We start from the raw sequence: 22,998 nt of genomic DNA on the forward strand, positions 1-22,998 counted from the left end.
TCAAATTATAAACATTTTTGTATGTTAAGACATGTAAAAGATAGTTGTTTAAATTAGAGAGGATGATGCATTTCACATATGATTTATAAGAGCTTATACAATTGCTGACAGTAAGAGAGAGCCGGATAGGGTTAAATATTAAGGAGAATGGAAAATGTTTGGAATTGCTGCTGGGGGCAGGCATGAGTCAACAAGGGATGAGCAAATTGATTGCTACATTGCAACAGGAGTGTAGCTGAGACTAATTGGCAAGGATTTGCACTGATTCCATCATTGCTCAGTCGCTTTGGAATTAAAAAAGATGGTAGGTGTAGTCAGAGGCCAAGGGAGTGAATGATTCAGAGGTCTTAATGATATTGGGATTGCTTTGAGCTGTCCCCATACTGAAGAACTCCCAAATGGGGTTGAAAGGCTCAAGATCAAGATCATGGGGGGAAAGAACAGGTTTATTCATATTAAAGAAGTAGGGGCAAGGGTCAGGGTGGTTATTTTTTCCAAGTTAGAGATTTAGGACTGAACAATGTTTTGAGTCATGACAAGGTCTGAGGTGTGAACATACCCCAATATGTGGCTAATGTAGAACATAAAAGGTTTTGAGATCAGATGGCATTTAGAAGATCATCAGTACGTCTCTAGAAGTGACAGGCAGCTATGCCTGGCCAAGTACAGTCAAAGGGGAGTGGATGGGGACATTGGTTTTAGTTGGTGAGAAGATTGAGTCTAAGGGCAAAATGCTGTAAACCTTTATTCTTGGCCTTTGTGGGGGAGAGGTTATACAGCCCGTCATGGAGAGAGGATGGTGGGGGAGACATTGTTACCACAGGAACATCAGGATTCACTGAAGAGATGGGTTGCAGTTCCTGTTAGGAATAAGATGTGGGGGAATGTGTTTATATGTCAAAGAATGCAGAGTCCATGATAACAGGGAAAGAAAGGTAACTAGGCAGAGGCTGTGAGCATCTGGTAAGGGACTGTGGTGCAGTCCACATAGAGAAAAGGAGAAATGGAGAAAGGCAATAATGAGGGTGCTTTTTCTTTGGCAAATACAGGTATTAGAACTGAAGCGTGAGTGGGGATAGGCAGATGGTTTGAGAGACGTGTTTGCTTAGGGAGAAGAGATGGGATGTTTGCAAAATTTTATTGCTAGAAAAGTCAGCAACATCAGCTATTCCAGTATTCAAATTGATGGAGTAGAATCATTACAAAATTCTCTGCGTATGTGCAAGGTTTAGACAGGACTAGTTTGCACTGATGTTTCATTGAGATTTTGATAAGAAGAGGGGGAGGACAGGAAAAACATACTGCTATGGGAAACAGCTTATTACACTAAGGACACTTAAAGCACATTTGTATTGCATTTTTTAAGCAAATGCATGTTACTTTTAGAGCAATAGATTCAAGCATATTCTTGCCAACATTGTTTAATATATGGGGAAATACACCAAAGTTTCGTATTTCAGTGTTTCTAGAAACTGTAGAAAAATCCATTTTCTACTGAGAAAAAAAAACAGAGAAGGTTTTCTTTTAAAGTTAAAAGTGAAATCGCATTTTTCCTTTACAAACCAACTATATGTTGTTAGCAAGAAGCAGACAAGAACAACGGGAAACACCAGAATTAGTTGTTCTGTCCACTCCCCACCACCTGCCAGCATCAGTGTATTTGTAAGACTATCAAAATCAAATACAAGAAAATGCTGGCTCATTCTTAGGAAAGCTGTGCATTGCTTTAGTGACGTTTGTTTTTGGCAGTGTTGTTTCTTCAGATGAGACGTGAGATGTTTGCCAGTTGGCTAAATGTGCAGGATCATTGCCGCTTCTGTAACCTCGGCATCCTGATGCGGCTTCTCAGTTCTTGTTCCCCTTACCGTGTGCTCCCAGGAAGTTGAGTGCATTTAGAGTGTGTCATTAGCTCTTAAGTCGAACTTTCCACGACATCCTTTTTCCTTTGGGTGCCTTATTACCCTACTTATTCTTGACCCCCATGGTGATTCTGTTAATGCTAATTTTTTAGTTTCATGTTTTTCCATTAGAACTTGAAAGGCTCCAAGCTTGTCTTACTAATTCCATCCTATTCGTGGAATTCATGGTATCTGAATTTCAACTTGTTGAAATCAATGAAACTTCAATCAATGCTGAGAAGTTGTTTTTGCAATTGAAAAAAAAAACCCTATTGGAATGTCTTTAAGATAAGTCCTGTGATAATGAAATGTACTCCTTAGAAGTATGCGTGTGGCATTTGGGATTATTGACTTTTATGTTTAAGAAGTAAATCTTGCTAACGATGGTGTTGTTCAACAGTGATTTTTACACTTGTGCACAATCCAAGCAATGATGTTTAATTATTCTACTCATGTGCCAAATGGCTGTGTTGTTTTCTTATAGAACCTTGGTTTTCCTCTTTGTACTTCCTTGTTTTACTTGGTCCAGAAGTTACTCACCTTTGTAGTGAACAGTTAAAGCTCTGATGTTCGGAGTATTTGTTCAAGAGTAGATATTGCCATCCAAGTTAGGAGCCAAAGACATTTGGGGGATATTTTAAATAAACATGGTTTTGCTTGTTTATTTGCAGTCGTTTTTGATGTTTTGCTTAAATTGCCAAGTAATTATAAGTTGGATGTTTTGGCGGCCTCTAGCTGATTTGACATCATTGTTAATAGTCCTTTGTATTTTTTGCTTTGTGGATCCTTGGTGTTAATAGGAGGAGTTTTTTGAGCCGAAGTAGTAAAGCAATTTATTCAAGGACCTACTTGACTATGTTATGAGGGTTAACATTTCTAAATTCTAGATTCTTTTCTACCTCAGCCTTGTTGCTCCTTTTAATTCACATTAATGAGAAGGAAAAGACTCTCAGTCATATATCCATGTTTTTGAAGTTCAATAATACATAGGTATCAGCATTTATAATAGGAATATACAGTTTAAAATATGAACAGTGATATGTAGAATAATACACATGCCTTTATATATAGATACACAAACACAAGTAAGAGATTAGCTCTAAGTTTTGCTTTATATGATGTCTGTATTTGTCCTCAGTCAAGGAATAAAATGAAGGAAAATTTAAAATACTCCCAACTTTGGTTGGCAAAATAGAACTCAAGAGTGAAAAATTATCTGATGCCAGCTTACACAGGAATTTTTAAGGTTTTGGTAGAGTCACATGGATAGACTTACCCCAGGGTAGCTTTTATAATTCAAGCAACATGTTTTTATATTTTATGCATTCATTTGTATTAGTTGGTGGGGTGCAAGTTGAGAACTAATTACTTCTTATTATCCAAATAAGTTTTCATCATTATCTCTGTGCTACTTAATAGCAGCACAGTGGAGGGAAGTATAATTTCAAGTATTCACGTGCCTACTTGTCTGTGTAAGTTTAGTTTTAAGATGTTTTTCCCAGTGACTCACCTTCATTAGCTTTCCGGAAATGACAGTTGGAAAGACAGTCCTCGTTTGGATATGTAAGTTCTTCTGTGCTTGTTAAGAAGCAAGCCAGAAGGGGGGTGCCTGGGTGGCTCAGTCGGTTAAGCCTCCAACCTTGGCTCAGGTCATGATCTCGCAGTTCATTAGTATGAGCCCCGCGTCGGGCTCTGTGCTGACAGCTCAGAGCCTGGAGCCTGCTTTGGATTCTGTGTGTCCCTCCCTCTACCCCGCTCGCCCTCACTCACTCTCTTTCTCAAAAATAAAATTAAAAAAATTTAAAAGTCAAGCCAGAAGATTTGGGGCAGATGGTGGTAGAAGTAGCTTTAGAGTTTTTCAGTATCTTTTGACTGTCATTTTCTTCCCATTTCTAAATTAGTTAAGTAAAAGGAGAGCAGCTAGACAATAAAACTAACCCCCTGGACAACATTTACACCAAAACTAGGTAGTAAGGTATCCCCCAAACAAGCCACCACCCAGCCACAAACCTGTAGAATATCATTATCTTTAAGAGGAAAAAAAGGAAGCAAGGTGCCTGAGAACAGGAGAACCGCAAAATAGACAACAGGTCATTAGTGGAAAGCTCAAAAGGCTGGTTTGGGAGAACTGTGAAACTGGGAGGAGCCCAGAGGGGAGGGTCTGCAGTCTCTGGGGTGCTGGGTTTCTGGAGTCCTCAGACCTGACCCACCAGGGCTTCCTTCCAGCAATAGCCTCACACTGGACATACTGCTAAGAATGAAACTGACACAGCAGGTCTGAGCAACAGAGACGAAAGAAAGAAATGGGTAATCTAAAGTAGGGCAAGGGAAGAGGACCCTGAAATCAAACTCAAGTACCCTATTTTTGAATACTCCACAAAAGCAAAAGAAGAGGGAGCTCTGTGAAGGTAGAGAAGCTTTCCAGAATTAGGAAAGTTAATTTCACAACAATGACAAAATTGAGCACTACAAAGTATCAAGTTTAAATCTCAGGGGTGCCTGGGTGGCTCAGTGGTTAAGTGTCCGACTCTCGATTTTGGCTCAAGTCATGATCTCACAGTTTATGAGTTCGAGCCCCATGTTCAAGCTTAGGATTCTCTGTCTCCCTCTCTCTCTGCCCTTTCCCTGCTTGTGCTCTCTCTATCTCTCTCTCAAAAATGAATAAATAAACAAATGGACAAACATTAAAAAAATTTGACAATACATTATATTTAAAAAGATTAAATCTCATATAAAGTAAAAGAAAAAAAAATCTTCCAGACATTTAAACAAAAGGAACAATATGACTTAAAAAGGAAAGAAAATTAAATAATCAACAGCAAAGCTTTATACCAAAAGATAATGGAGGGACATATTTAAGAAACTCAGGGAAGAAAAGAATGTGAGTCAAGGATTTGATATTGAGAAAGCCAACCTTCTATTATCTAGTAAAAGACACAGGAAAATTCTCACCAAAATATAGGAACTTGGGTAATATTGTACCTAAGAGCACTTCTTGAAGATTTATTAGAGACCAGTCTTCAGACAACCAAAATAATAGAGAAACAGCATCCTAAGAACTGGTAGAGACCATTAAATATATTGTTACCTGTAGAGCTTAAACTATGTGGGGCTAACTAGAACAGGTTCCTACTGACCAAAGATAGGACAATTTGAGCTTCAATACTGATAATAATTACAATAAGCCAAAATACACCAAATATTTTAAAAATCTATGAATTCATAATGATAAGTGAAAATAATTTTAAATAGTGGTCATCTTCGGAGGATGATAGGAAACCAGTGCATTACTGGGGAAATAGGTCAATGAAAGAGAAAAATCACACATGTAATCCTGCCTTTCCTGAATGAACTATATTACTGAGTGACCAGATAGTGATGAAGGGACATGTTTTTATATAATTATTTAAACTAACAGATGAAAATGAATGATAGAATCAGATTATTACCATTTTTAAGTCCCCATTGGATGGATATAGATATTAGCATGAAGGCTGCTAGGATCACTGAAGAGTGATAACCAGACCTCACGTGCCTGCCAAACACTAGTGGTAGATAGTCTTGCCAGATCACACTTGAGGCTGATGCCTCCTCTGGAGCCAGCCGCTAGTTTGCAGGATACCCAAAGGATTGAGGAACATGCTGAACTACTGCACCAAAAATACACAATCAGCAAAGTTGAGTGAGGTCAAATTGCCTGTGTTTTCTAACAGATAAATTGTAAGGAAATGTCAAGTATGGAGGAGGAATCTGCACATTAAAAGTGACTTAAAATATATCAGATTTTTTTTTAAACTAGTGAGACTAAACTACAGTGTCTAGGGGTAGACACTGGGGTGAAAAAGTATTTTTTAAACACAAGGTAGTTATTGCTTATAAAAATGAGGGTAATGGTTATTATGGAGAGAAGGGAGGGCTATGACTGGGATGAGGAACATGGAAGGGGCTTCTGGAATGTCTGGAAAAGTTTAATTTCCTGACTGGATGATATTTACCTTATAATAATTCACTAAGCCCATTTACATAGTCTCTTCAGCAAAAGGTGGTGGGGAAAACTGGACAGCGACATGCAGAAGAATGAACCTGGGCCACTTTCTTACACCATACACAAAAATAAACTCAAAATGGATGAAAGACCTACATGTAAGACAGGAAACCATCAAAACCCTACAGGAGAAAACAGGCAGCAACCTCTTTGACCATGGCCACAGCAACTTCTTAGTAGACGTGCATCCTTAGGCAAGGGAAACAAAAGCAAAAATGAACTATTGGGACCTCATCAAATAAAAAGCTTCTGCACAGCAAAGGAAATAGTCAACAAAACTAAAAGGCAACCAACAGAATGGGAGAAGATATTTGCAAATGACATATTGGATAAAGTGTTAGTATCCAAAATCTATCAAGAACATATCAAACTCAACACCCGAAAACATATAATCCAGTGAAGAAATGGGCAAAAGACATGAACAGACACTTTTCCAAAGAAGACATCCAGATGGCTAACAGACACATGAATGGATGCTCAAGATCACTCATCATCAGGAAAATACAAATCAAAGCCACAATGAAATACCACCTCACACCTGTCAGAATGGCTGACATTAACAACTCAGGCAACAACAGATGTTGGTGAGGATGTGAAGAAAGGGGAACCCTTTTACACTGCTGGTGGGAATGCAAACTGTTGCAACCACTCTAAAAAACAGTATGCAGGTTCCTCAAAAAATTAAAAATAGAGCTATCCTATGACCCAGCAACTGCAGTACTAGGTATTTATCCAGAGGATACAAAAATGCTGATTCAAAGGGTCACATGCACCCCAATGTTTATAGCAGCACTATCAACAATAGCCAAATTATGGAAAGAGCCCAAATGTCCATTGACTGACGAATGGATAAAGAAGATGTGTGTGTGTGTGTGTGTGTGTGTGTGTGTGTGTATACACACATATACATATATATATATGTATATGTATATATATGTATATATGTATATACATATATATGTGTATATATATATATAATGGAATATTACTTGGCAATCAAAAAGAATGAAATCTTGCCATTTGCAACAATGTGGGTGGAACTAGAGTGTAATATACTAAAGGAAAGAAGTCAGAGAATGACAAATAAATGATTTCACTCATATGTGGAATTTGAGAAACACAACAGATGAACATAGGGGAAGGGAAGGAAAAATAAGATGAAAATAGGGAGGCAAACCATAAGAGACTCTTAAATACAGAGAACAAACAGGGTTTCTGGAAGGGTGTTGAGTTGGGGGGGATGGGCTAAATGGGTGATGGGCATTTAGAAGGGCGCTTGTTGGGATGAGCACTGGATGTTGTATGTAAGTGATGAATCACTAAATTCTACTCCTAAAGCCATTATTAATTACACTATATGTTAACTAACTTGGATTTAAATAAAATTTAAAATAATAATAATTCATTAAGCCATACATTTGTTGTAGATAGTTTTATAAATCTGTGTTTTATTTTTACAATAAATACAATAAAAAGAATTAAAAAAAAATAAGTTGGTCCAGTCACAAACATTTTAAGCATGGTTATCCCTGGGTGGTCAAAGAGCAGACAGTTTTAAGGTTTTCCTTTTTTCTCTTTCATGTGCATTTTTTCCCTAATTTATGTACACTCAGTGTGTCTCAGACATGCAATTTAAAGGTTATCAAATGACATTTCAATGTAAGTTTTGTAAAAATCAACCTACAGGGTGTCTTAATGTAATAATAGGTATTTTAGTCAATGGCTATGGGTTCTCTCTCTTACAAAAGTTAGGATTGTTGCATTTTTCTAGAAGTGACATAGTGCTGGTATGGTGAAAAGACCCAGGTTTGTAAGAGCAGCTTTCTCCTTACTAATTTCTAGGTCTGAATCCTGGAAGGCTTTAGTGTCTGTGTCTGGAGGGGTCAAAAAAGTGATGCTAATTTCACTGCCCTTGATAGGAAAATGAGACTGAAGGGAATCTATTTATAAGGGGCAGGATTCTATGCCAATTCTATGCCTTGTCTCATACAACGAGATCTACAAAATCTTTTGTTCTCCTTCTTTCTTTTCTTAACAGCAATAGATAAAAACCTAGTCTTTCAAGAAATGCATGGATAACTTTACCAATGTGGGACAATTTGTGTAATAATGAGTGACTTTCAAGTCCATCCTCAGATCATAGTATCAATAGTAATTTGCTTAAAAAAGAAAAAGCACCAACTATTATACCTAGCGTGAAGATAGAGTTGAGTTTGATGATATTTATTATGCTAGGTGGGTGGTCCTCTTTTTTTTGCTTTTTACCAAACCATTGCTCTTGCACTTTGAAATAGAAGATATTAGGTACTGTCATTAGGTAGCAAATTAGACCAAATACGTAAAAATATCTCTTAACTTTTTTTGGTGAGAAAATAGGTACAATTCATTTTCTTGACTCTTTCAACTAAAGAAATGCATTCTACTAACCTGAAAATAACACCTCATTCTTGTGGGATGAATTATCTTCCACTTTGTCTTTTAATATTACATAAAATTTATGGCATTAGTGAATTTAGTGCCTTTATAACTATTGGTAGAAGAAAAACTATTGGTTTTTTTCTTTAATATGAAAATCGATCAGGAAATAAAAGTATGCTCTTTCTGTATGAGAATGCACTTGTTTTATCAAATGTTAAATTTGAACATGATCAGAAACTCGAATTTAACGTCAGCCCCTGCTATACCCTCTGGAGAGGCAGGTAGTTGCTTTTTACTTGTTTTTCATTTCGTTTTGTTTTGTGGGAGGTGGTTTTTGTTGGTGGTGGTTGGCCGGTTGGTTTTGCTTTGTTCTTCCGTGTTTTGAATGTATTTAGCTCAAGAATGCTTGATGTGGAGTCAGACTTGTACTTTTGAATGATGTGTCATTTTTTCCCCAAGCAAAAAGTTCATGGAAAAACCTAAATTTAGATAGTTAGAAGAACATTCTGCTAAGTAGAAGAAGCCAGTCACAAAAGACCACGTACCGTACAATTCCATTTATAAGAAACATCCAGAATAGGCAAATCCATAGAAACAGAAGTGGATTAGTACTTGCCAGGAGCTGAGGGGAGGGGAGGGGAGGGGGTAAGAGTTGGGGGGGGTAGTGATAGCGAATGGGTACAGAGTTTCTTTTTGAGGTGATGGTCACACAACCCTGTGAATATATAAAAAGCACTGTACTCTACACTGCCTTGTGGAGGCAGACAGAGTAAGTGGCCCGGGGCCTGCCCACCTCTCCTTTTCTCCCACTCACCCACTCAGGGCTGCCTGAATTAAAACCCGGGGTATGGCTTGAAAACCACTGGCTCTAGTGGTGAATCCTTTTTACTGCCAGATGAAGGTGGACCAAGTAAAAAGCTGGAGGCTGGTATTTCCTTATATATTAACAATGTGTTAAGAGCAGACCTGGAAATAAATTGCATCATAAATGCTTATCCTTGCATAGGGGCCACCTTTTTGTACTTCTGTCATAGAAAGCTTCTTCCCTTCTTCGCTTTACCAAAACATTCAGGGAAAGTGTCTACAAATACAATGATCTGCAGCTGTGATACCCATTGCTAGAGGTCCAAATGTCCTTTACAGTAGATGATATGTCCTTTTGGCTTTATTCTCAGCCAGAGATATTCCGTCTCTAAAAATGTCCTTCTTTATTCCCAAATGTCTTTCTTATTTCTCCTGTTCTATCTGGTTAGATCTTAGCGCCCCCAAACCATCATCTCTCTTAACAATATTTTGCCTTAGGTTCGTTTTCATTAATAGCTTATTTTCTATACTTCTTTATATTTGGAAGGATCAGTACCTAAATAACTACAGATATTATATGGTTTATTCTGTGTTATTCAGGAAAAGATTGAACATGGTGGGTCTGATGGCAAGGCCTTGGGACAATGTGGGTGGTCCTTGCTATACTTTTTTTAATGAGATAAGAATTGATGAACTTTAATTATAAATAAGTTGCTTATTTATGTTTCTTCTCTGCTCTGCAAGCCTAGAGAATCAAAAGTTCCCTTAACTGTGTACTAGAAACAGACACATTTAGGTAGAATAAGAGCAGATGGAAAGCTACAAACTACATAAGGGCTGACTCAGAATTTAGTTGTTTTAAAAAATAATTATATATTTTTTTTAAGCTTCTGTTTGCAAAACAAGTTGGTATGAGTCCCGGGGATGCTTGCCATGAAGGAGAAGATGATGGACTGGGGAGGGTGCAAGGAGAGGGGGGCAGGCAATAAGTAAGCAGTGTATTTAGCATAGTATTAGAATAATAAACCATTATTCTAGAAAAGTCCTCTGGTTTTGTTTTGTGAAGTGATTGGAGTGAGGTCTATCCAGGTTTGTATTAAAAGCCAACTAGCAGGGGCGCCTAGGTGGCTCAGTCAGTTAAGCGCCCGACTTCGGCTCAGGTCATTATCTCACAGTACATGAGTTCGAGCCCCGCGTCAGGCTTTGTGCTGACAGCTCAGAGCCTGGAGCCTGCTTCACATTCTGTGTCTCCCTCTCTCTCTGCCCCTTCCCTGCTCATGCTGTGTCTCTCTCTGTCTCAAAAATAAATAAACATTAAAAAAAATTTTTTTAAAAGCCAACTAGGAGTCCAACGACTAAGGTTTTAATTGAGTCCTCTGCAGGTAATGCAAATTTATTAAATACATCTTCAGAAGGACTAAAGTTGGCATCTGTATAACATATTGCAAATAAAAACTAGAATTGGTGATAACTGAGGCTTAGGGAACAGTTTATAAGATGGGAAGAGGGAATGGGGTTGGGATAGATTTCAGCCCATGTCACCCTACCTAAGTGATTATTAACTAATCACCTTGACATGGCTAAGGAAACAGTAACATTTTATACTGCATTAAAAATTTAGTCTATGTTTGGGAGCCTGGGTGGCTCAGCCAATTAAGCATCCGACTCTTGATCTCAGCTCAAGTCTTGATTGCAGGGTCAAGAGTTCAAGCCCCACATTGGGCTCCATGCTCAGCAATACCCCCCCCCCCAAATAAAATAAGAAAATAAATATATATTAAAAAATAAATATAAAAGTTTAGTCCATATCATTCTTGGGAACGACAGATGGGTAATATTCCTTACAATATCGCAGCCTGCTCTTTCTCTTATGTTATTGCTTTCTCATGTTCCATACTTCAATATATGCTGGCTCATGTGAAGTCATTAGACTTGTTTCTTCACCTTAGTGGAAACCATGTTATATCCAGAATGCTTCATCATCACTAAACATTTAGTATCAAATTGCAACTCTTTCAGTAACAGGAATCAACCAATAACATTGCCAAAACTAATTTTACTTCATGGCCTAACTTTTTAAATATTGGGGAAGTGAGCTAAGGATGGTTTATTTTCAACAGAAAATAAAAAATTGTAAACCGATCGCTGGATGTGTTTAATGATGAGTCCTGATTGCCATGTTATTTCATGACACAACTTGTTATTCCAAAAATACATAAAGCCACTGAAAGTGTTTGTTATTTCATTGCATGAATTTATATCTGCTCTAATTTTATTGGAGCTAGACATCTCCTTCCATTTTAATGAGAGAAGTATAATTTTTTCATCCTCCTAGACAACATCTGGGGAAGATGTACGAGACTTCACAAAGGTGCTGAAGAATAAGTTCAGATCAAAGAAATACTTTGCCAAACATCCTCGGCTTGGCTACCTGCCTGTCCAGACAGTGCTTGAGGGTGACAACTTAGAGACGTAAGTTCAACTTTAATATTAAAACTTGTATGTACTCTTTTATCTGATATTGTCTTTTATTATGTTAGTGACACCCAGAGAAATTATCTGATACCAGAAAGAATTTGTGTTTTGGTAAAGCGTTTCATTTTAAAAGAGGTAAAATTAAACTCGGAATCAGTCTTCACAACATGAATTTTTACTGTTGGCTTTTGATAATACCATGGCTAAAATTTTAGGTTTAATTTTGCATGTGTTCCTCCACTTTAAAAACACGTATTACTGTGTGTTCAGCCTTTGCCTTGGTCATGTCTTTTCCTCTTAAAAATACTTAGAGCCAATTGTGGTATATGCTGTTTCATTACCTTACTCATTTCCCATTTTTCCTCCTTTGGGGATATTTTTGCTGTTTTATGAAGTATGTGTTGCACTTATTTTACATGTTAAAAATTTTTTTAATGTTTTATTTTTGAGAGAGAGAGAGAGAGAGAGAGAAATGGAGTGTGAGCAGGGGAGGGGCAGAGAGAGAGGGCAACACAGAATCCAAAGCTGTTAGCACAGAGCCCAGCATGGGGCTCCGACGCATGAGCCATGAGATCACAACCTGAGCCAAAGTTGGACGCTCAACCAGCTGAGCCACCCAGGTGTCCCTATTTTACATGTTTTTAGTGTAAATATATTAATAATATTGAGTCTCTTGCTTTTGATATACCTGTGCTAAAACCACATCAAAATCTTACATTTCTAATTTATTTTCTCTTGAGCATGAAGACAGTAAAACAAGATAGCTGTATACGGTACATAGACAAAATTTCTTTGAAGTATGTAATTCAATTTTATAAGCATGAATGAAACAAAGTCTCAAGGTAGCAAAATTACTATGGCATTATAAGGAAGAGTAGCAATTGATAGCCTGAAATGAAAAGAAAAATAATTTTTAAAACAAGCCAGAAGAAATGCAAGAAGTAATTTTAAATTACTAAACAATTATATATCAAGATCAAAATAGGTCTGATTTTAAATTTTTGAATCATATTTTATTTTGTTTTATTTTATTTTAAGAAAGAGAGCATGTGTGGAGGGGAGGGGCAGAGCAGGGGGGAGACAGAGAAAGAGAGCGAGAGAGAGTGAGAGCGAGCGAGCGAGCGAGAGAGAGAGAGAGAGAGAGAGAGAAAATCCCAAGCAGGCTCCATGCCCAGTGCAGAGTCTGACCTGGGGCTCAAGCTCACGACTGCGAGATCATGCCTGAACTGAAATCAAGGGTCTGCCGTATAATTGATTGAGCCACCCAGGTGCCCCTGAATCGCTTTTTAAAATATCAGCATAAACATGACTTCCGTGGCAATTTTCTTACACTCCAATCTTGGGAAAAATGAACTTTTATTGCTAGTCATTAGTAAAGTGTCTAGTCATAAAAATAGTGATGTTCTAGTTACAGAAAGATGCCCTCTGAAAATGCCTATAGAAAAGAAACTCAGAAGTGTGAAGTTTTCTACATTATACAGTAGAAAAAAATATATAAGAAGAAGTATTAAAAAGTGTGTTGAGTGCAATTTTTGTGCAATCGGTCTTTCTTTCTTTAACCTTTGAAACCAGTGGGTTTTTATTTCATTTTATTGTGTATCTGAGAGATAAGCAGAGAGCAGTAATAGTCCAGTATTAGGACAATCCATGTCTCAAAGATTTCAAAGTAGAGGACAGGCTATTTGGCCTGGATTTTTTTCCATATAAAGCTTTGTAGAACACGGGCTTTGCTGCATTTTTGTATAAACGTATGTTGTGGGTTTTTTTGTTAATTTGTGGAACTTCTAAGAAGCAAAAGAAAGACCACAGCCAAAGCACAGTAGATATTTCATCGCTCCGTAGGTACTGTTATGGGCGCACAACTGTATATGTTGATAGATCCAAAAATACCACATACGCATTTAAAGCATACAAGATATTTCAAATTTTTTGACAACTTTGATATCAAACTGTGTACAATTAAAATATTATGCCTCCCAGTTATTTTTTTCACAGTACATTTTAGAACAAATTTTGTTGAAGCAATCTCAGTTTAAAGAGAGCTATTCATCTGCTTAAAATCCATAAGGAAAAGTAGATTTTTGGTTCTCTCTTTGTTTTGTGGGTACGTATTTGTCCTTTTCTTTGAAAGGTTTTATGTTATTACATTCTTATTTGTTTTACTATCTAATACACAGTTTAACTGTGCTGAACACCCCATGATAAAGGCACAATTTTACTTCCCTTGGTATCAGATCTAATTAACCTTTGCAGTAACTGCCTGAAGCATAGAATTATCACATAGCTTTTTTTTTTTTATAGGATAATTTGATAAGTTTGAACTAGTGATGTGCCTTTCACTCTTATGATAAACCATTGGTATTTTGTGTCCCAATATCTACATCCTTCATATGAATCATGCAGGTCGATTCATCTTTTTTTTAAAATTCCTTTTAAGCATTTTTGATAACTTTCCTTTTAATGTCAAAATAATCATTGACATCAATCATTCTATTCTGAGTGACTCAGTTAAAGTAAAAAAGAACAGAAAAACATGCCAAATAATTTTGTGCTATGATTTTTGGCTGTAATTCTGAAAATGCTTCATTTCATCTATCATGAATTTACCAGCATTTTCAGAGAGAGGAAAACAAGAGAAAGAAAGGAAAGAGTATAAGATTAAATCAGATGTCACAAGATTCTTTTTGAAAAAGATTTATGAGATACTGGATAGAGTGGGCAGGTTTTCTTTTTTAAATCATAGAACGTGTTTCTGGAGTTGGTATAGTTCATTTTTCTGCTGAGCCCTTTCTAGTACAGGGCCACTTAATCTTCTGGTGTAACAATTTATGTGAGTGGGTAGTAAAGTTTGATTTCATTTATTCTCCTATTTGTGGGAGAACATTGGAGAAAAACCAGCCAAGTGGTAAATGTGTTAAAGTTATTTATGAAGCTGATTGGAATTTTCTCTTGCTTCTTTCTTTTTCATCCCTGCAAAATGTAGTGTCTTATCCTATCCAGTAATGAGATATGCGTGCATGGAGGGTATTTATGGGAAAAATGAGTTAATACTAAAAGGAGGTAAACAAACTCATGCTTAGGTTTATTCAGTTAATTTTGTAACTGTGTGTGCAAGAATTTTCAAAAAATAAATCAACATAAATGAGTAAAACTTGATTAAAGAGTTACCATTGAGGGGCACCTAGTTGGCTCAGTTGGTTAAGTGTCCGACTCTCAATTTCGGGTCAGGTAATGATCTCATGGTTTCATGAGTTCAAGCCCCACGTCGGGCTCTGTGCACTGACCTGCTTGGGATTCTCTGTCTCCCTCTCTCTGTGCCCCTCCCTCACTTATGCTCTCTCTGTCTCTGTCAAAATATATAAACTTTAAAAAAAGGTTTAAAAAAAGTTAGAAAAATTTGCCATTGAACATAAACCTAAGAAACAAGCTAAAATAGTGACAAGAATAATTTGAGAATTTTGAGAGATTATTTTTGGCTAAAAGGTAGGTTGGTTTCCTTAAAGATTAAAGAAGTAAAATAGACACTTCTGCCTGATGTTGGTTGAAGTGGAATAAGTGAGTTTCATGGTTCTTTTGAGTTCTTACTGTAGCAAGAACCAACTCGTAGTCAAGTGTAACTATGGTTGTGGAGCACTGGATTGGAGGAGATGACAGCTAACCTGAGACCTGGAAGATTAACAGAGCTAGACCTGCAGTGTTTGGTGTGGATGACGAAAGGGAGAGTTTCTAGGCAAGGGAAGTATCTTCATAAGCCCAGAGACAAGATCATTCTGGCAACTACGGTGGGAAGCTAGGAAGAGTAGCAAGAAATAAGAGAGGAGAGAAAAGCAGGACCTACCTAATCAGGGGCCTTGTAAATCATGCCAAGGTGTTTGGGTTTTATTGTGAAAGACATAGGGAGCCATTGAGGGTTTATATGTGAGAGCACACTAGGACCCCACTTACTCTGGAGCAAATTGATCAAAGAAAGCAAAAGACTGGAAGCCTAAGGCATTAAAAGAATCGTTAAGTTTTTCAAGGAAAGTCTGGATTGTATTTCATGTTATATTAAGTATATTTAGTAAAGAGTCTGATTCTTTGCATATTAGTGTGTGATTAACCAAAACACCCTATTCAGCCACCACTCTGGAAAGCAGGGATAGGCAACATTATTAACTGTGGACTAACACATAGATCGGTCTTATTTTGAACCCTCTTAAATTATAGACTCTATAACTATGCCGCAGAGAGGATATTGCCTTGTTTTTGTCTCCCAGAATTAAATGAGAAGATGTATCACTGAACCTTTCTTTCTCTACAAATCAAAATACTTTGAAGTCAATGAAGCCTTCAGTTTGACTTTGTTAATCTTTATTTCTTTTCTTAGACATGTTCTCAATATATAAAAAACTTTCTTTAGAGCACTTCTTTGGTTCAGCCTTCTACCTCTGCCATTCTTATCGTAGTTCAATGAATCATTTTTTTGCTGACTGCATTAACTTCACAAGAACTAGTCATGTGGTTTCACAGAGCTTTTCCAGCTTCAATTAAGATCAGAAATACATATTTCTCTCGTGCTTCAAGTTCACTGCAAATGTTGTAGTACACTTGAGTTTTAGAAATGCTCTCTCGAGTAGTTATTATTTTTTGGAAAGTTTATAGTAAATCATTCACGTAACATTTAACATCCGTATCCACTGAATAATACTGTGTTGTTTCATTGTTGTTTTAGCTATCTTACATGTGGATGATTAAGACAGATTAAGATTCTGACAGACACGGCCTGGATAAATGCCTGTTTTTGAAAGGAGGTCCAAATAGTCTTAGTTTTTCATCCCAGTAAGATGCCCTTCATCTCTTAGTCTTTGCTATTCAAACATCAACTTGTGCTTCCAGCAGGAGATAATGAGATCATTAACTTTTTCTTAAGTTTGTATGTATAATAGAAATAGAATCAAGTAGATCTAGAATGATTTAAACTTTCCTCCTTTGTTTCAATCAACATGAGCTCTTGCAGGAGACTTATTTAATTAAATAGAGAACTCATTTCCTTTAGACTTTTAAAATTCCCATATTCATCAGTAGCTCCCCTAGGGTCCCCCCAGGGTCGGGAGTGGTACTGAATGATCAAGCTCCAGAGTCAGGCCTGACTCAAGCCGAACACATTTCCTGATATTATCAGTTTCAGAGATTCAACTTCCGGAAAGAATTTTGTGTGAAGAAAGCGTATCACCATCCAGTTGCTTTCAGCCTTATTGATAATGTAAAAATTTGGGGCTGGGTATAGGGGAGAGGATCTAGGTAACATCTTCTTTCAGTGTCTCTGTGAGTTGTGATACTCTGTGTACACGTGGATTCGGATTTTTACATTGAAAACTGGCAAAGAATCAGAACAATCTCATTTTACTGCAACGCTGCCATCAGTGGATAATATAGTCTTTGGAATTTAACTTCATCTTTCTGACCAAGTTTCTTCTCCGGGAAGAACAAAAATCTGATTGCATCATCCCTTGGTATATTATGGAGCATTATGTTTAAACTTATTGCATGAGCATTTTTGTTTCTTTCTTTTTTTTTCCAATAAGACCATTTCAAGATGTGTTTGCTGTCCTGTAACAAATATCCTGTAATATTTGTGAAAAGCTCCCGCAGGCACTTGAATACACAGCATCTTCTCCAGAACAAACAGGGACTTTGTGTTACTTTTGATTTCCCCCCCGGTGCACCTCGGGGCGACCAAACGTGAGAGTAGAAGGCAGTTGAGAATGCCTTCTCCCCCAGCCTCCCGCTGCTCTTGTCTGAAATCGCTCTCGAGTGCTAGTTCTGTGACTTCTGTTTCCCTCTCCCCCTCTGCAGTCCTGTGACACTCATCAGCATGTGGCCAGAGCACTATGAGTGAGTATTCACAGCTCCGTCTGCAGGAGCCGGCACTCTGATCGGTGTCATTAGCAGGGGGGTGATTATGAAACTCGTGAACTAAGAGAATAGTCTACCTCCTGGGTAACAATCCTCATGGTTTGTTTGCATGGCAAATTCAGTGTTTAACCAAGCTAACATTCCTAATGGCAACATCTGTCAATATTGGAACATAAAACTGTTTCTTTGCTTTTTCTTTTATAGCCCCTCACAGTCTCCTCAGCTGTTTCATGATGACACCCATTCCAGAATAGAACAGTATGCCACACGGTAAGAGACTTTGATGGGAGCCCTCTGCTGCGCTGCCACCCAGAACGTATCTATTTCTGTATGAATCCTGTAGCATTAACATGCCTTGATTTAAGGGATGTTTTGTGAGAGTCGTGATTCCATTATATTTGGAATCTGGGCTCTCATCTTTCCATGTTGCAGTTTGCACTTTACCAAATACCTGCTATACATTCTGTGAAGAGTAAATCTCCATGGGATGTGATTATTGAGCTCATGAGAATCCAAACACCATACAAAACAGGATTTAGATAGTGTAACCCAGTTTAATGAATGAGAGTCGGAATTGAAAGTGTTCTCAGGAGATGGTGCACATGTGACTTACCATATGTAATTAAATTTATGCTAATGCTTTATTATAGAGGTTTATTTTAGAGTCCTTAAACAATATAAAGTATCGTCTGGTCTTGATGGCATCCATAAACTTTCATAAACGAAGGGTATAGTAACTATCTCTGGTGCTAGCAAGTAGCTATGCCTAAAGAGGTTAGTTTAAGCATCATATAAATAGTAACATTCAAACTGGGTCTCAGCCAGACAGAATTTCTGGGAAAAGGCAGGCTTAGATTAATGGAAAAATGTACTCAAAAGCATTGAGCTGGGAAAGAACATGGCTTGTTTAAAGAACTGCAAATAAAGGAATGAGGAGTAAAGGAATAGAAGCTCAAGTCAGATAAAGAAGGCCCACTTGCTAAGGAGTCGGGCTGTATCTTTAGTTAAAGGGGGATCATGGAGAGTCTTTAGGCAGGAGAGGAGCATAATCAGATTTCTGAGAATGAAAACCAAACTGGAGGGTCTGGGAAATCAGTTAGGAGCCTAGGTCCCTTAAGAGTCTATATAACATGGTAAAAGATGGAGGCCGACAAGTCTAAAGACAGTGGTGGTAGAAAGGTAACTCAAGATGAGGTATTATTTTAAATTTCCAATCTTGTTGGGAGATTTGGACCTCTTCCTATTTTGTCAGAATCATGACAGTTTGAGAAAAACAGAGAATGGACCTCCAACTGACCATGCCCCGTGTGGCCACACTGTCTAACCTCTTTCTTTTCATTCTTCAGCCTGGCCCAGATGGAAAGGACTAATGGGTCTTTCCTCACTGATAGCAGCTCTACCACAGGAAGTGTGTAAGTAAAACATGAAATTAGCACCGCCTGGGAAGGCTAGTTTCTGTGTCCTGGCTGTCGGAAGTAATCTTCACTGATTGTGGCTCTGAATTTTGATCCCAATCAAAATTGATAAGTGTGGTTACAAAAATGTCTGCATAGATTTTATGCTCTCAAGCCGTGATAACATAAGTTGGATATGTTTATTTATTTAGTTTCATGTAAGTTAATGAAAAAATCCTGTATTTATCAACTAATCTGCCTCAGGAAGATCGGATTGTTTTATGTATAAATACAGGTATAGATATTCATTCCATTTGTCAGATACTTCTTGTTGATAATTAACAGATGCATTTCCATAGAATAATGCCCTTCTGTAAAATCCTCTTATGCTGACTTGCATTTTCTCCATCATCTCTGCCATTTAACAACTATGACCCACACAAGTTTGGACATAGAGTCCCCACTCTTCATTCAAAAATATTGTTTCTCTTGCCAATATTTTATTATCTTAGCAAGCAGGAAAAGCCTCGTTGACTTTAGAAAAATACTCTCAGAAAAATTTTCTAGGCAAATATTTTATCTCTGATTATCCTATTATTGTGTGTAATATTGTTTAGGACCTTTCCCTTTTCTTCCCCCTCCTCGGAATTAACATTTTTTTTTTTTTCATTTTGAATGATATCTAAGAGATTTCAATAGTGTCACATTTACTTGACTTAGGCAGGTTCATTGTTTGGATCTGGTGGGAAGCTGTAGGTAGTCAGGAAAGTTACAGAACAAAATACTCAGATGTCTTATACTAAAAAAGGCCATGGAGAGAGCCAAATTGAAATACTTTAAGCACTCTAATACAGAATAGCTTCCTACCAATATTTTTAAAAGTGTTTTACTATCATTAAGCTTATAAATAAAAATGTATGAGGTTTTTCAATTTTAAATTTCAAACATTAGCATGTTAATACTTTACAAGAATACAGTTGTGATTTGTGCATTATTATTCATGTACTATGAATATGAAACAATTCCCAAACCAAGATAATAGCATATTTATAATGCTTGTTTCATATTTAGCTACTAGTATGTATTTTATATAAAGCAGTTAGATATCTGGAGTATCCCCTAAATCAACATAATTTCTACAAGGTTCATAATAGCCAAAGAATTAGATGAAATAAAAAAATAGTAATAAAGACCAAAATAATTAAAACCAAATTTAAATTCTTTAAAATGTGTTTGTCATGCCCTCTGAACAGAGTAAAGGTAATGTTCAAATTTAGTACATCCTATCTTCAAATTAAAATAAACACTCTTTTTAAATTTATTACTGATGTCTGAGAAAAAACAATAATCAGATGACTACAAGCTGAATACATTTTAATATACCATCATTAGACATATTAACTCATCCATCTGTCCAACAAATGTTTCTTATATACCCACCATGCAGTTATGTGCTAGGGCCAGTTTTGAGATCTGATGGATACATTTTCAGGAAGTTTGTAGGCTGTTTGTTAAACAGAGCCATTACAGAAATTAATTTGTATACACTTACAATTAAATAAATTAGAGTCAAATGAAAATGAAGGTAATACTCAAAACTCATCATGCCTTAGTCTACCTCATTGTACTATTTCTGTGTTCTTGGGGTAATTAATTGTATTTGTCAGATGGTGTGCAACTGCATGTCTTTTCCAGACTCTACATTCAGTAAAGTCATTAGTTTGAAATTGGCCTTGGTGAGAGTATTTAAACCGTAGAAATTGCAAAGGCTACAATTCAGTGCCTTTTTATTCATTAATTTTTTGGAAAGCTTGTTAAATGTTTATCAGCATGCCACTGCCATATACCCAGTACTGTAAAAGTCTATAGATGTAAATACTGTCTTCATGAGTCTTATGGGTTAGAGGAGAGATGATTAAGTGTTTCTACAGAGGAAGAGCATGGGAAGGGCATTTTTGGTAGAGAGAATAATGACCCCCAAAAGAAGTCTACATCCTAATCCCTGAAATTTAAGAAGGTGTCACTTTATATAGCAAGATGGAACTTGCACATGTGATTAAGTTAAGGATCTTGAGATGGGGAGATTATCCTAGATTTGGGTGGACCCCATATAATCCCATGAGTCCTTATAAGAAGTGGGGAGGGTCAGTTAGAGAAGAATATCGCCATGAAAGAAAGCGGTCAGATACAGGGAGATTTCCAGATGCTACGCCACTGGCTTTAAAGGTAGAGGAATGGGGGCACCTGGGTGGCTCAGTCGGTTGGGCGTCTGACTTTGGCTCAGGTCGTGATCTCGCTGTCCATGAGTTTGAGCCCCGCGTCGGGCTCTGTGCTGACAGCTCAGAGCCTGGAGCCTGTTTCAGATTCTGTGTCTCCCTCTCTCTCTGCCCCTCCCCCACTCATGCTCTGTCTCTGTCTCTGTCTCTCTCTCTCTCTGCAAAAACAAAAATAAAACTTAAAAAAAGAAAAGAAAAAATTTAAAGGTAGAGGAATGCAGGTGGCCTCTAGTTACTGGAAAAGTCAAGGAAACAAACTCTTCCTTAAATGTAATATTCAGTCAAGTTAACACTATAAGAACGTATCTATCAGCCACTAAAGTGAAATCTTTTTCCAGTTCCTGGTGCATTAGTATTTTCTTAGTGAATATGTTAGTAAATCTTATTTTGATCAGTCTGGGAAGCCCTTTGCCCTTTCACCATTTGAATTACTGAATATCCTGGGATTCTTTTCCTGCGACCATGGCAGTGACTCCTCCATTTGAGTAAGATTGCAAACAAGGACACCGAGTCATTGAAGTCCTGTGCTGGATCTGGAATCCAGTGGTGTGACGTGGGGTGGTCCACCATCCTCACTTAAATGTGTAATATTTACTTATTTAAGCATTTCCATGTAACCAGTACTATCGACTTGACAAAGTAAGTATTACACATGCTACAATAAATACCTTTTCTCCCAGTGGATAGAGCCTTCCAATGAAGATGCCTACCTTCTTTGGGCTGAGAGCACTCCTCAGAATTTGTGACGGAAGGGTTAGGACCCAAGCCCCACTATTTGCTTCTCTGACTGCCCTTCTGTGTTTCCTATCTAATCATGTAGCATCTTGGATCACGGGATATTTGGAAGAAACGTTTGCTGCTCTCAACAGGATGCCGTCATACTGTTCCTTCTTTGGTCCCAGTGTATTTGTTTCTTATGGGACTTTCCTGCAGTGGCAGGAAGTATGTAGCACACCGTAACCCTGGCCTTTCCCTGGAAAATTCCTAAAGTCCAGCATCGACAGGGTCATGAAACAATCCTGAGACGATAGATGACGGTTTTCTGCACCACCTAACAGTGTCGCCAGCTTCTAAATGAGGGTTCGGTGTCTCCTCAAGGCAGCTCTTCTGTTTCGCTCTTAGGTCTGTCCTGAGGCAGCCAGCATCAGAATCTTAGCAATTTTCATCGTTGGGAAAAACTAAAAGCTAACTCAGAGTGCCTTAAGCAAAAAAAAAAAAAAAAAAAAAAAAAGATGGTATTAGTTAGCAAATTTCTGCAATACGTTTTGGAATGTTTCTCATTCTTGAATTCTCTACCTTTCCTCCAGGCCCTTTTGAGTGGAGGTTTCTGTTATTCCAGTCTAGGTCATAAAAATATTACTAGGTTTCCTTTGAATAACAACAGTGATGATACAAAACAACCACCATCTCTCCCTCCGTGCAGAGCGTATTGAGCCAGACGCTGCACTAAGCACTTTGCCATCTTCACTTATTTAATCCTCACAGAACCTTTTGAGACGCTACTCGTGTTTCTGTGACCACCATTTTACAGCTGAATAAACTGAGGCCCTAAGAGTTTAAGGAGCTTGCCCAGGGTTTCATAGTCAGTAGTGGAGCTCAGGTTCAGGCAGCCTGGCTCCCAGCACAGGCACTCCCGACCACCCCTGACCAGCTCACTGTGCCGTGGGGGAGGGTTTCCCAGATGGGAGAACTGCGGTGGGGGGTGGGGGGGCAGGTCAGGGCATCTTCATTCCCCCTGGGGGTCATCACATTCCTTGTCCTGCTCCTGCCCATTCTGCACGCACGCTTCTGCT

The 22,998-nt window shown here is 37.8% G+C and overlaps 1 protein-coding gene across 8 annotated transcripts in view; it reads left to right on the forward strand.

Annotated features, from left to right (window-relative positions):
* Positions 1-22,998, forward strand: part of UTRN (utrophin) — a 491,097-nt gene that overhangs the window by 448,877 nt on the left and 19,222 nt on the right. For 6 of the 8 annotated variants that reach the window (XM_045058165.1, XM_045058163.1, XM_045058162.1 and 3 more), the window contains 4 exons: positions 11,501-11,637; positions 17,476-17,514; positions 17,740-17,805; positions 18,882-18,947. In XM_045058165.1, the coding sequence (XP_044914100.1) occupies positions 11,501-11,637; positions 17,476-17,514; positions 17,740-17,805; positions 18,882-18,947 (308 nt within the window). The remainder of the gene's footprint in view (positions 1-11,500; positions 11,638-17,475; positions 17,515-17,739; positions 17,806-18,881; positions 18,948-22,998) is intronic. The other 2 variants (XM_045058164.1, XM_045058168.1) reach the window with 1 other exon arrangement.

This window comes from Felis catus, chromosome B2 (assembly GCF_018350175.1).
Source record: "Felis catus isolate Fca126 chromosome B2, F.catus_Fca126_mat1.0, whole genome shotgun sequence".
NCBI classification, from domain to species: Eukaryota; Metazoa; Chordata; class Mammalia; order Carnivora; family Felidae; genus Felis; species Felis catus.